At 37.5% G+C, this 13,808-nt stretch overlaps 1 protein-coding gene across 1 annotated transcript in view; it reads left to right on the top strand.

Annotated features, from left to right (window-relative positions):
* The window catches only part of fbln7 (fibulin 7), a 29,686-nt gene extending 18,556 nt beyond the window's left edge, over nucleotides 1–11,130 (top strand). The window contains exons 7-8 of the mRNA XM_079635419.1: nucleotides 3,007–3,145; nucleotides 9,355–11,130. Of these exons, the coding sequence (XP_079491545.1) occupies nucleotides 3,007–3,145; nucleotides 9,355–9,730 (515 nt within the window). The 3' untranslated portion in view covers nucleotides 9,731–11,130. The remainder of the gene's footprint in view (nucleotides 1–3,006; nucleotides 3,146–9,354) is intronic.
* Nucleotides 11,131–13,808: the final 2,678 nt, after the last annotated feature.

Consider the following 13,808-nt stretch of genomic DNA (forward strand, 5'->3'; position numbering starts at 1 on the left):
AAATATAGCATTTATTTCATTGAAAAAAAAAAAAGTCATTTTTGCGCAACACGCAAAGAGCGCCGAGGGTTAAAGCAGCAGCTTTACCGTATTAAACATGAAAAACTGTGTCAGCGTCTCTTTCACTTTTAGTGCTCCACATTGCCACCTAGCTGCCTGGAGTGCACACTACATCCAATTTCACACACTTTTGCGTCACCATATGCACGCAGATTTCCTCCTAATAACGCTCGTCTAAACGCAGAATAAAAAGTGATAACGCAACGCCACTTTTGCGTTTTCTCTTCAGATCGTTTCTGTGTAAACATAGCCTTAGTTGTTTGAATCTGAAAATGCAACAGGCAGGAGTACATACTCTGTAAAAGTCATTTGGACACCTTACTTACAAAGACCCCGAGGGGTGAATGAAGCTGGTAGATGAAGACAAATAGTGAGGATGTGGAGGGAAATGGTTTGACTCAGTTTTTGGCGGGTGAGTTGGAGGAGCGTTTGGAGAGTAAAGGTGAGGGAGTTCTTCTGGCGGGCTCGATATGAATCAATCCTGCACATGATTTCAGCTCTTGTTGCCTTGGCTTCTGGCTTGCTTGGAGACATTTAATATTCAACAATATTATTGATCTGTGGACGATGACGCAATGTTCTTCCAGAAACAACTTTGTTGTATTATTTTCATGTTATCACTGTGAAGCTGCTTCGATACAATCTTTATTGTAAAAAGCGCTATATAAATAAAGGAGACTTGACTTGTCTTGTTGTGTGCAGGGCTTGACATTTACACCCGCCAACCACCAAATGCTTGTGTATTTCAGCAGTGGCATGTAACGCAGTCACTCCTACTAGACACTTTGGCGGGTTGAATTTTATATATAATATTTTTTTTTTTCAATTGTAGTCTTTTAACCCTTAAAGACCTAGAACATTTTTGGAGCACCTGACTCGCCTGTACTTTTCTTTGTTTTTCTAACCCATCATAGCAGTCGGCATCAAGTGCCATATATCATTTTAAACAGGAGAACTTGAAGTTTCCATTTAGCTAATTTAAATTCCCAATTTTACATTCATTTTGGAATGGATGAATTTACCAGATTTAAGAAAAACGGTAGCACATTTTTAGTGATTTTTTTTTACTCAACTCAAACAAATACTCCTGAAGTTTGGATTTTTTCCTTTAGAAAGTTTTACTTGGATATTCTAGATATCCAGATGATATTTTGTCTACATGTAACAATCCCTAAGCAAGTTATAGCAATTTATTACAACATTATTATAGGCGATTTTTTGTGAAAAGCTGGTGTGTTTTTCAATTTACTGACAATGTAGATGTGTCCAAAAAAGTTCAGGAAGTAAAATAAATAGAAAACATTGTAATAGAACACTGAAGCAAAAGTGATATATATACTGTATATAAACCAATCTGGGCATGAGGATGGGACTAAGCATCAACAATCATTCCTGTTTGGCTCAGAGAAACAAACCACTATGACGAATCAATGCTGATCAAAACCTGATGACGCAATCACATAAACTACGGAGCCTCTGAATGTCCAAACACAATTAACGTTGTGGATTGCCACAAATCTCCTCTTACCGGGACCTTTTAAAGCATACAGATTGGATTATCGGTTCAAAAGTTATAAAACATTTAAGAACAATAGTTATTTTTAGCCGCCGGCAGCTGTATAGGTCTTTAAGGGTTAAAAAGGTTTCTGAAATAATAAACTAGGTGCTATGTAGTGTTGTCAAAATTTTCTTAATTTTTCAACACATCGATACTCAAATCTGAATTGCTTTCAATACTCATTTTCCGCAGAATAGATATACGATACTGCTCTTTCGCTCTCTCATGAATCTCTCTGACAGCGAAGTAAACACAAACCCGCCTCCTCTCACTCACTTGTTTAATTTTCTCCGGATGAATATTGTTGGTGTTACAGGTCTTCAATTTTGGCGTGAACTGCGCATAATTTTACTAATTCCCGCAGATTTAGCCGCCTCTCAGAACTAAATTGAGTCTTTTTTGCTGCTTATTGTGCTTAAACGTTCAAATACACACAAAATAATATAAAAAGGTGAGTATTCATGTAAACACAATCAGTTATGTTTAAGTGAATGTAAAAAGTTGAGAAATAAAACGCATGTGTAACAGCCGTGCGTCAGGTCTTAAAGTGACAGCAGCCTAATATTCCTGCTGCCAAATTATGAGATTATATTAAAAATATCTATATGGCAGTTTTTCCCCATGGAATCGATGTCAAAATTGTGGCCAGTGAAAATGCTGAGTGGCTTGTAACTTTGAAAAACCACTGGTGAGTAGAAAAGAAATGCCAAGCCCTGGTTGTCTGTGACGCTTAGCGTCGGGGAGTAAATAAATAAATAAAAATAAAATAATAAATACATTTCAGCAGTAGCATCACTGTTAAAAAATATATAAAAATAAACAAATAAAGTAGTTGACCTCACTAATCAATTAGTAATTTTTTGGATTTTATTTTGTGTACATTTATGTTATATAAATTATGGTGTCTTCTTGTTCTTGTATTATTGGTATTGTTGTATACAAATAGAAAGTTTAAAAGAACAACATTTATGTGAAATAGAAGTCTTATGTAACATTATACATATCTTTACTCTCACTTTTTATCAATTTAATTCATCCTTGCTGAATAAAAGTATAAAAGCACCATATTCTAATTTTTCAAGTTTCATCTGTATATATAGAAAAATGATATAGAATTATATTGTAAGGATACATAGACTTTAGATATTACACAAGTAATTGAAAGGTTCTTGTATATGTCAAATGTGTTGTAGCTTTAGTATTTTAACACGGCTGGCGGTGTGTTTCGCTCCAGCCAGGAACACGTCTACGATCACAGACCTGTACGCAAATCAAATCTACAGTCCAAGCAAGCAGTCCCGCATGTAGCCAACTCACTATTTCCCTCTATTCTTCTTCTCTTTCACTGTATTATTCCTCGGATGTGTCCCATCCCTCCGGCGCTCCAGATGTGGATGAATGTCTTACACAACAGCACAACTGCAGCCGTGGCACCACCTGTATCAACACCGGAGGAGGTTTCCAGTGTGTGAACCCCGAGTGTCCGCGCTCGCACGGCAACGTCAGCTACGTCAAGACGTCACCTTTGTGAGTGAGCATATACAGTACACACTAAATGCCCTGTTTTAACGAGCTAAGAGCATTGACTAAAGCGCAAGTGCACTTAAGGCGTCCGAATCCACTTTTGCTAGTTTAACGAAGGGGAAAATGGTCGGCACGCGTCGCATGGTCTAAAAGGGTTGTCTCTATTCTCTTAATGAGTAATGGGTGTGTTTTGGGCGTAACGTGCAATAAACCAATCAGAGTCTCATCTCCCATTCACTTTAAATACCAGTTGCGCTCGCGCCATGGCGGATTCGCTATATACCGTACATGAAGGAATTTGAGAGTGGAAAGACTGAACGTGCCTCCAGAAGAAATGGATCTGCTCGTGCGCGAGGTTAAAGAGCGCAAGCAGACCATCTACGGGACAAGCCGGATTCCACCATATCTTTATGTACACAATAATAATTTTTTACATTGTAATCCTTTATTTTTAAGGCTAGTCTGTGTGCTGTTGCGCGTCCCTGTGTGTGTAATAAGCGAGTGTACGCGCGTTGTGGAACCGCCTATAGGCGCACATTACTAACGCGCTCTTTAAATAACAAAAAAACAGGTTTCAGTTGATCAATGCAGTCTATTTCTGTTCCTCAAAATAGCAACGCACCAACAATACACCTGGACACACACCTCGTGCTCAGACCAGCAGCCCATGGGCGCACAGATGGGCGCAAATGCATTTGCTATTTAAACATTGTGGCGCAGGATGTGAAAATGATAACTGCGTCGGGCTGAAACTAGCAAAAAACACTTGCGTTGGCACTTGGCGCTGCATTGCGCCGGGTGTAAGATAGGGCCCTAAAGCTCAGTGAGCTGCCGGACTGTACACTGCCTACTTTGCAGCATATCTGAAGGAGAACCTGCTTTACACACATGATTATACCGCTGGTGTAAGAGCCAGGTATAGTTGTATTTTTATGAACACTCTTTTTGGTCACATACGGTAATTAAGGCACCTGGTGGTGGCGGAGGAAGTAGAGCATATCATCTGTTCACCTGTGTGGTTCGGGAGTGGAAGAGAGGGGGTGACGGGGGGAAGTCCTATTTTTGTTGACCGCTGTAGAACGCACTTCCAACGCTGTTTAAATGCTGTTTGTACACCATATCGTATTGTGAAGCAATTATGGAACGTAGCCTACTGGATACACAGCCTTGTTTGTTTCTGCAAATAAATCTACAAAACGAAGTCTCTGGATTCGTCATCATCATTGAGCAAGCGCGTCTGGCAATTTAAGTTTCCCCTGCTCAGCCTCTCGGCCGACAAATTCGTTTGGCTTTCAGATTGTCGCCCACAGCTGGCGAACAGTGACTTTAATATGAGTTAATAAACGGTACAGTGCATAGGCTTAGGACACTCATAGACACTTAGGACAATCTTAGACGCACTTATAGACACAGATCTAAATCAGAGATGACGAATAAGAAACACCGTGACAGGTGTCCATTTAAATATATGCCAGATGTCACTTTGTAAAAGAAACACTATGCGCCTGTAGACTGAACACGTGATACGCATACGCATGATGTCACCGGTTTCACAAACTCACGTTTTTGTTGTTTGCATGGAGATAACGCTATAATTTCCAAAACCGTGATATTTGTTAACGAGCAGGTGTACCTAATAAAGTGACTGATGAGTGTGTGTGAATGTATATATTTTTATTTTATTTGTATACATAGAACCAGTCAATGATAGTTCATAGTGAACCAGCGGCTGTTCTTTATTCTTTTTTTATGTATTATAGAAATATCGGATCGGGACTCGGTATCGGTAGATACTCAAAATCAAATGACTCGGACTCGAGGGCAGAAAAACCTGATCGGGACATCCCTAATTACCGGCAGGTGTGATGTCATACATTTCGGCTGGTTCCAAAAGAAAATGAAAAGTTGCGATTTTCTACTATTCCAATATGACTAGGAACTTTCATTTATTTTTCTGCCGGTCTTAGTACACGATGTAACTACAGAAGAGTCAAGTTTTAAATAGGAAAAATATTGAAACTCTTTGGTAATTTTTTTGAGAGAGATGCTAACGGTCTAATCAGATTCAATGGTCTATGCTAAGCTAATGCTAAAAGTGCTACCGCCAGACCCGGAGATCGGCTGAATGGATTCGAAAACGGTAAAACTGTTTAACTCTCGGGGAGCTGGAAAATGAGCCTATTTCCAAAAAAAAGTGGAGTATTCCTTTAAGTCTGAAGTCATACGAAAACTTTGTGTAAGGAACCAGCCGAAATGTATGACATCACACCTGCCTGTAATTAGGGATGTCCCCATCAGGTTTTTTTGCCCTCGAGTCCGAGTCATTTGATTTTGAGTATCTACTGATACCGAGTCCCGATCTGATGATACTTCATACATAAAAAAATACATACATAAAAATACATAGAAAAAAGAATAAAGAAGAGCGAAAAAACAGATCCAGGATGTTCCTCATTTTTTATTTAATTCACCTTATTTTAACATTCAACAACTCAGTTAACAAACAGAGCACTTCTGTGAGGTAGCTTGAACAATCAAGTAATAAATAACATGAATTCTTCACTTTTGGGGATGTCAACAAAGTGGTCATTGTTGCTGTTGACTGTGTGGAGTCAAAAGGGTCTAACTCTGTGCCACCGCATAACTATAGATGTGTTCAAAAATAATGAGAATATATATACATATATATCTGAGTCCTGATCAGGAGGTAACATCCGATTCCGATCTAGTCTGAAACCATGTGATCGGATCTGGACATCCCTACCTGTAATCACTATGAACTATGTGATTTAAAAACGTTTAGTACCAGCATACGGGTTCAGAATGACACGAGGGTGAGTAAATAATAAAATTAAAAAATTTTTTTTTCTCTCACAGATTTGCATGTGACGATTTCTGCTAGAAAACGGGAGAAAATGTCAGAGTAATGCATGTTGTTGAGCTTGTGTTTCCACTTGTGTTTGTGTTGTTTTTCTTGTATGACACTTTTATGCTTGTTTTATTATGTAAGATGTTTTTTAAGCTGTGAATGGGCCCTTTGTGTCCTGCTAAATGTGAGAGGCTGTGATCTGTGAGTCACTAAACCTTGAAGTTATAGGCACACATGCGATATTCTCAGTAACAGCGCCAGAAATATTTATAACTGGCATAGCCCATGTTAAGATGTAGAGCAAATCAAACTTTTTACTACATTATCTGAAAGCAAAAAAAATTCCGCCACATAAGAAAAAAAACTATCCTTTGCTAAATTAGAGTTATGAGATTAAAAAATTGAAATGTTCACATAAGTCATACTTATGAGAAAGTTACAATTATGACAATTATGAGATACAAAAATACAATTATGACATTTCAGACTTTTATCTCCCATAATTATGACGTAGTATGTCAAAATTTTGATGATATACAGTCATAATAATGAGAGAAGTCGTCATAATTATGAGAAAAGGGTTACAATTATGAAATAAAATTGTGACATTTCGACTTTTATCTCATAATTATGTGTCAAAATTTTCACACAAGTTATAATTATGACATACTAAGTCAATTAGTCAAATTAATAAATCAAATTATGTCAGTCAAATATTTTTGTAATAATTTTGACTTTATCTCAATTTCAATTTTATCTCAATGACTTAGTATGTCATATTTTCAGCTTTTCCCTCTCAGAATTAGGAGAAAAAAGTTTAAAACTATGATCAAAACTATGACTTAATGTGTCAATATTTCTACTTTTTATGTCATAATTATGATTTACCAAAGCATGCTTTTTTTTCTCATGTGGCAGAAATGGGATTCCGTATTGAAAAGTCTCCATATATTCTGACAGATTATTTTGCAAGCAACGTATAAATAACAAACACTGCATTTCATTATGAAATAGTATGTCTTTTATCATTATTAGTGTATAGTTATATAGAAATGGGATAATTGCTAGTAAAGTTCTTGGGACTGTGTACGTGTGCTTACTGAACTATGTTTTTGGAACAGATGTGCAGTATTTCAAACACAATTTAGATTTTTTTTTATCTCAATTATGAGAATTGAGAAAAAAATATGATTTTGTTTTTCAATTATGAAAAAAATACTTATTTTCAGCTTCCACCCCTCCCCCCTCAGAATTAGTAGGAACAATTTCAAAATTATGTCACTCTGACTTAATATGTCAATATTTCTAATTATAATTTAGTTATATTGAACTATGTCTTTGGAACAGATGTGCAGTATTTCAAACACAATTTAGATTTTTTTATCTCTTTATCTCAATGACTTAGTATGTCTTATTTTCAGCTTTCCCCCTCAGAATTAGTAGGAAAACATTAAAAACAAGCAGCCATTACGGGGCCAAGCGCAAAAGCAGACGACGAGATATGCCTACATGGCTGAAAGTGTGAGACAAACTGCAGCAAGGAGCAATTAAAGACATTTGAAGATGAATTTTGGCAAAATGGTTGAAAAATCACATACAATAACTAAAAATATGATTATCACTTTCGACCAATAGGTGGCGCAGTTACGAAACTGATGTGATGTGGTCAGAGTGAAGTGACAATGACACATACAAAGTTTGGTGTCAATATGTCAAGGCATTGCAGATATAAAGCCTGAATAGTCATTTTGGCATCATGCCTCAACTTTGCCACTGCGGTATACGAAAACGGTTTCGTCTATCGACACGAAATCCATAACTTTTACTCGGCACGGTCTGGAGATGACACGAACGTTCGGTCTAGGAGGAGTTCGAAAAAGTAGGTTTTAAAAGAAAATAAAGATGGCGGACAGGAAGTTTGGCTGACTATGGCAAAATTGGTATCTATGTTTTCAGCATAACCCAAGGAATTTATTGAGATCAGTGTCATTACTATAGGCAAATGTATTCAAAAGTTATTAGCATTTTTGGAAATTTCATTATAACTTTTTACCAAAAGGTGGCGCTGTCTCATAATCTTTTGAGTACCTTTAGGGCCTTGTACTGATGACCCATACTGAGTTCCGTAACGATACGTTCATGCGTTCATAAAATACAGCATTTTAGCACATAATTCAAAATGGTCGACCGCCAAAATGGCCGATATGGGAAAATTGGATATCAGTCGACTCAGCATGACGCCCTGAATCTAACGAGACCCCTTTTGTGATTTTTGGACAAACCGTTCAGAAGTTATAAGCAAAAACATAAATTCTTCATATCTCCGGACCAGTAGGTGGCGCTGCGCCGAAACGCAGCATGTAGCCTCAGGTCATGCTTGTGATGACATGTACCAAATTTGGTCTGAATCCGATAAAGCGTTGTGGAGATACAGCCTTACGTCTGTTTTCGCAAGCGCTCCGTAAAATGTATTTGCGCGGTATTTGAGAACGGTTATTCGAATCAACTTGATTTCCATAACTTTTTGTCGTCATGGTCTGGAGATGATCTGGTTCAATTTTCGTGAAATTCGGAGCAACGGCCTAGGAGGAGTTCGAAAAAGTAGGTTTTTCGGAAAATTCAAAATGGCGGGAAAACTATTATGGCGGAAAAATGACGTCATAGGGTGCAATCGAATCGTCGTGAGCTCAGGAATCAGAGGGGAAAAGAATTTTGTTGATAGGCCTTACGGTTTAAAAGTTATTAGCATACAATTTCTGAAACTTTGGACAGGTGGTGGCGCTAGAGGGAATGAGTTAGAAACACCAAAATTGGTGTATTTGATGTTGGGACTGTCCTCTATCAAAATGTCAAACCAAAACAACTTTCCCGCATACGCTTCTATGGGCTGCCATAGACTCCCAGTCGGAAGAAAAAGAAGAATAAGAACGGGAACAGATACAATAGGTGCCCGCACCTTCAGTGCTTGGCCCCTAATTATGACACTCTCACTTAATATGTCAATATTTCTAATTATAATTTAGTTCTATAGAAATGGGATAATTGCTAGTAAAGTGCTTCGGACTGTGTACGTGTGTGCTTACTGAACTATGTCTTTGGGACAGATGTGCAGTATTTCAAACACAATTTTACATTTTTTTTTCTCAATTATTTAGTTTCCCCCTCAGATATATTAATGAAAAATTCTAAATTATGACACTCTGACTTAATATGTCAATATTTGGGATAACAATGGGATAAATGCTAGTAAAGTGCTTGGGACTGTGTACGTGTGTGCTTACTGAACTATGTCTTTGGAGCAGATGTTAATGAGGTAACGCTGATGTTCTGTCCTCCACCACAGCCAGTGTGAAAGGAATCCCTGTCCCATGGAGAGCCGGTCCTGTCCGCTCGCCGCCAAGACCATCTCTCACCACTACCTGTCCCTGCCGTCCAACCTGCGCACCCCGGCCACCCTGTTCCGCATGGCCACCGCGACGGCCCCGGGCCGGCCCGGTCCCGACAGCCTCCGCTTCGGCATCGCGGGAGGAGGAGACTCCAGGAACACGTTCGTGATGCAGCGCTCGGACCGCCAGACCGGAGAGCTGATCCTCGTCCGGCCCATGCCAGGCCCACAGGAGCTCAGCGTGGAGGTGGAGATGTCCGAGTACGCCGAGCGCACCTTCCAAGCCAAACATCTGGCACGGGTCCACCTCCTGATCTCACCCTACGAGTTCTGAACAGAGGCGGCTTGCTGTCCAGATCCAGGGTTGATGTTTGGACTCCAAGAGGAAAGAATGCTTTCCTTATTGCTAAAGCTGAATGATAGAGTTGTTCTCAGAGGCGGATTTTCACGTTGGGATGGCGCGGAAATGAAAATATGGGAAGTACAGTGGAAAGTCATGCTCAAATGGAAGTCAAATTTATATTTTAAATTAATAAGTAAAGAAAAATGCTTTACCTTCTGGTACATTTGTGGTTAAAGGTGAAGCGTGTAATTATTTTCTTAATTAGTTCATTTATTCGTTTAAAAAAAATTTTTTTTAAAAAGACCTGCACACTTAAAATGAATGATGTCCTATGCAATCACAGAATAAAGCATGCATCTCAGATTCTTTTACTTACTGTAGTTAAAGCGCAATATCATATACATTTTTTAAAAGATGAATAATCACATTATGTCATATCACGATTCCTGGTTTTCCATCCTCAAATTTAAGACCTCTAAAATGATAGTTAAGACTTTTGTTATACCATTTAAGATATTTAACCTAACGTTTGGTGTTGCTTACGTCACAAAAATGACACAATAGCACATCTCATTCAAGAACTACAGTAATGCTCAAACATAAAACATGCAGTTTTTTTTTTTTTTTTTTTTTTGTGTTAAGCAATAAAGGTTAATGCAAGTGGAAAAATAGTACAGGGAAAGTGTATTATGCACATAAAAGTGGGGGGAAAGGTGCAATTCCTGGGAATTAACAACAAGGAGAGCTTTATGATTGGTTAGATCAGTCAGTGAGGAAAAGACCATGTGACCATGTTGAAGTGCTAGAGGATGAAAGTCAGCTAACCCTGTTGTTGTGGTTATTACCTTGTTCAGTTTCAGTAAAGTTCATTTCAGCTTGTAAATATGCACTGCTGTCGGTCAATGAGGTTTATGAGGACTGAAAAGAACAACAGCACTTCTTAGCATCTATACAGTAGGCCTACATGACAAATGGCCTGTTTTTAATTAATGTTCCATTATGTTTGTTGGGTGTTTTATAATAAGATCAACAAAGTCTGATTACTCAAAAGTATGCATTTGAGTATGATATATTGCTCTTCATGTCTGCTGCTCATGCTAGTGTATATCAGGATTGGTATCTAATATTGAAATCAATGGCTACTTCACACATTATTGTGTTTTATTTCTCTGTCTTGCACACGTGTTGAACGTTTCTTAATTAAAGTCAGAGTTTTGATGTCGTTCTCTGGTTTCTTTGATCCTCCACAGCAAATTAACAATTGATTCATTTGGGGTCAGTAAGTAAAAAAAAAAATTAATACTTTTGTTCAGGAAGCATGCATCAAATTGATCAAAAAGGACAGTAAAGATATATAATGTTAGAAAAGTTTTCTATTTCAAATAAATGTTCTTTTAATGCTGTTCTTTCTATTCTGAATCTCATATTTTGGTTTAAATGAGTATTCAAAATCTCTCAAATATGAAGCTCCTTCACGTGAAGAGTATCATAACCTTGAAAATTAGAGGAATGCCGGAGACAATAACAATCAGGAAATTAAAGAGTATTCCTCAATTACGTGTTTGCTAGAAAGAGAAAAGGAAAGTAATGTAGACCACATGTGGTTGCCCACCCCCTTCCCTCTCTCTCTCTCTCTGTGTGCTTTAACTTGCAATAAGATGATCAAAAGAACCACAAGCTTCCAGAAGCACATGTTCAGGATGACCGGGTCTCGTTTTAAATGACAATGCACTTCAACCGTAAAATCTCTGCATAATTATTATGAAACATCTCTTCCCTCAGTCCAACGGGCCACTCTGAAGCTTTCAAAAGGTTTTAAGTACAGTAGGATTTGCCAGAGAAAACTTAAGGGCCAAATTCATCATTTAACTTTTACTACAAGAAATAAACATGGACAATTTGAGGGAAGAAGAGATAAGCAAACATTTAAACGAAAGTCATCATTTCACGCTCATGTCGTTCCAAAACCTGAATTTCTGTCTTCCTTCTGTGGAAAACAGATGGTTTTGCAGGAATGTCCACGCTGCTCTTTTCCATTCACTGAAAGCATATAGAGAAAAAAGCATTTATGTTCTCATAAAACACTCTTTTGAATTCATATGATAGGGGAGACCAGGGACAGTTGTAACACTTTTAGCCATTTTTAGCAATACATCAAAAACCATTTATACTGGAATAACCAATTTATTATATTATAAACTTAAATCTGTCAACTGCTGAAACAATGTATTTAAGTGGTTTTATGAAATATGTACAGGTTGCAAAATTGATTTTAATACAGTCTCTCCACTGTTACAACATGTCAGGGACGGTTGTAACATGTCTAAAATATACATAATAAATCAATCATATACGCAAAATGGAAAATTTTATTTATCAATCATGTTATTGTGACTATTAATTTCATGTTTTTAAGTAATGATTACCTTTTTTTCATACTACATGACAAAAAAAGAGGTGCAACCGTCAAATTATAATGCAAGAAAATTATTTAATGGGTAGAACACCTCAAAAAAAGTTTACATTTAAACTTTTACATTTAATTTGCAATGCACAGTGCTCATTTTTACTTTTAATTAGCAAATTAAAGGGATTTTTTTTTTTTTTGCTTGATAATTTTTTTTAAATATAGGCCTAAATGACACTTGGTTGGTGACACTGGGACAGTTGTAACGGGGCGTTACAACCGTCCCAATAACACCAACCATGTTCTCATCTCATGTGAGCTAGCTTGACTGCAAGTTTGACACTTGTTAGCCGTTTTTATGTTTAGCTTACAAAACAGTGATTCTAAATAATACTTGTTTGAATTCATAGACATTTGATCTTATAACAGTATCCAAAAAAGTACATCAGAAAGAAAATACTCAAAAACAACCTTTTGTAGATAACTCCGTCAGGAAGTTTCAAATGTGGCTGCCTTTTTGGCAAGAATGGAGGGCAACTAACTAAGCATGAGCACAGTGAGTGTCATCACTCTCTAGGTTGTTTCTGATGGGAGGAATTCGAGGAATTCAAGGTGTTACAACCGTCCCCTGTTACCACTGTCCCTGGTCTCCCCTACCGTAGCTTTGTGTGAGGACTCACTGAAATGTAATTCAGCAATAGTATGTAATGTACCCAGTAAACACCTGGTGTTGCAGTGTTTGAGAGATTGAGCTGTGCATGTGTGTTTTTGTAAATTAGTCATTATTTTGGACTGGGATATAAAATAAGAGGAGAAACAATAGGAGGAAAATGTCATGCATCAGTAAAACCACATGTGTTTGCCATTGGAAAAGTAGATTGTTATCTTGCCTATGTTTAGTTCTGGTCATGGTACAGTTGTGTTTGTTTGTCATGTTCCTTGGTTTAAGACTCAAAGTTCACGGATTAGCTGAAAGACTCTTACGGACTTGTGGTTGTTTTGAGAAAAGAAAAAGCGATATGTACACTTACCGCTTCATTTTATCAACAACAACAACAAAATATGATGTTGAATTAACAGAATCTTATTTGAGATAAGCGAATGGATTAAAATTAAAAGACAAATCTATTTAAAAACACTTTTACGGGCAGATTGCTTTAGATTCTTCAAATTGGCTAAGTAGATACAACATTTATAAATCATACAGAAATGTACAGTATTACATCCATTGTTTTGATAAAGTATATGATGAAGTGCTGTACTTAGCATTTGGTTAGGGATGCCCCCTTGTGGCTTCACTGAAAATAGATTCAAATAATAAATATAAAATTTAAAGGTAGTTTCACAGACAGGGCTAAGGCCTTAGTTAAATTAGGCCATTAAAGTAGCTTTTATAAACATGCCTTAGATTTTTTTTTTTACTGGTGTGCATCTTAAGAAAAAACAATGATGGTAGAGTCCCTCACAGCCTTGTTTTTATCATAGACAGTATATAAACTGGACACAGCGACCCCATAGGTTTCAACGGAGAGCAGTGAAGTCAATTAGAAGCACTTACTTCCTGATCGCAAGGCGAACTGCGCAGGCTCAAACTGAGCTTGACGACGTAGATGTGACGTGAGCAACCTGTAGGTCTTCTAGTAGCTGTGCCGAGAGAAATCT

The sequence above is a fragment of the Phoxinus phoxinus genome (genome assembly GCF_949152265.1).
Source record: "Phoxinus phoxinus genome assembly, chromosome: 14".
Classification (NCBI taxonomy): domain Eukaryota; kingdom Metazoa; phylum Chordata; class Actinopteri; order Cypriniformes; family Leuciscidae; genus Phoxinus; species Phoxinus phoxinus.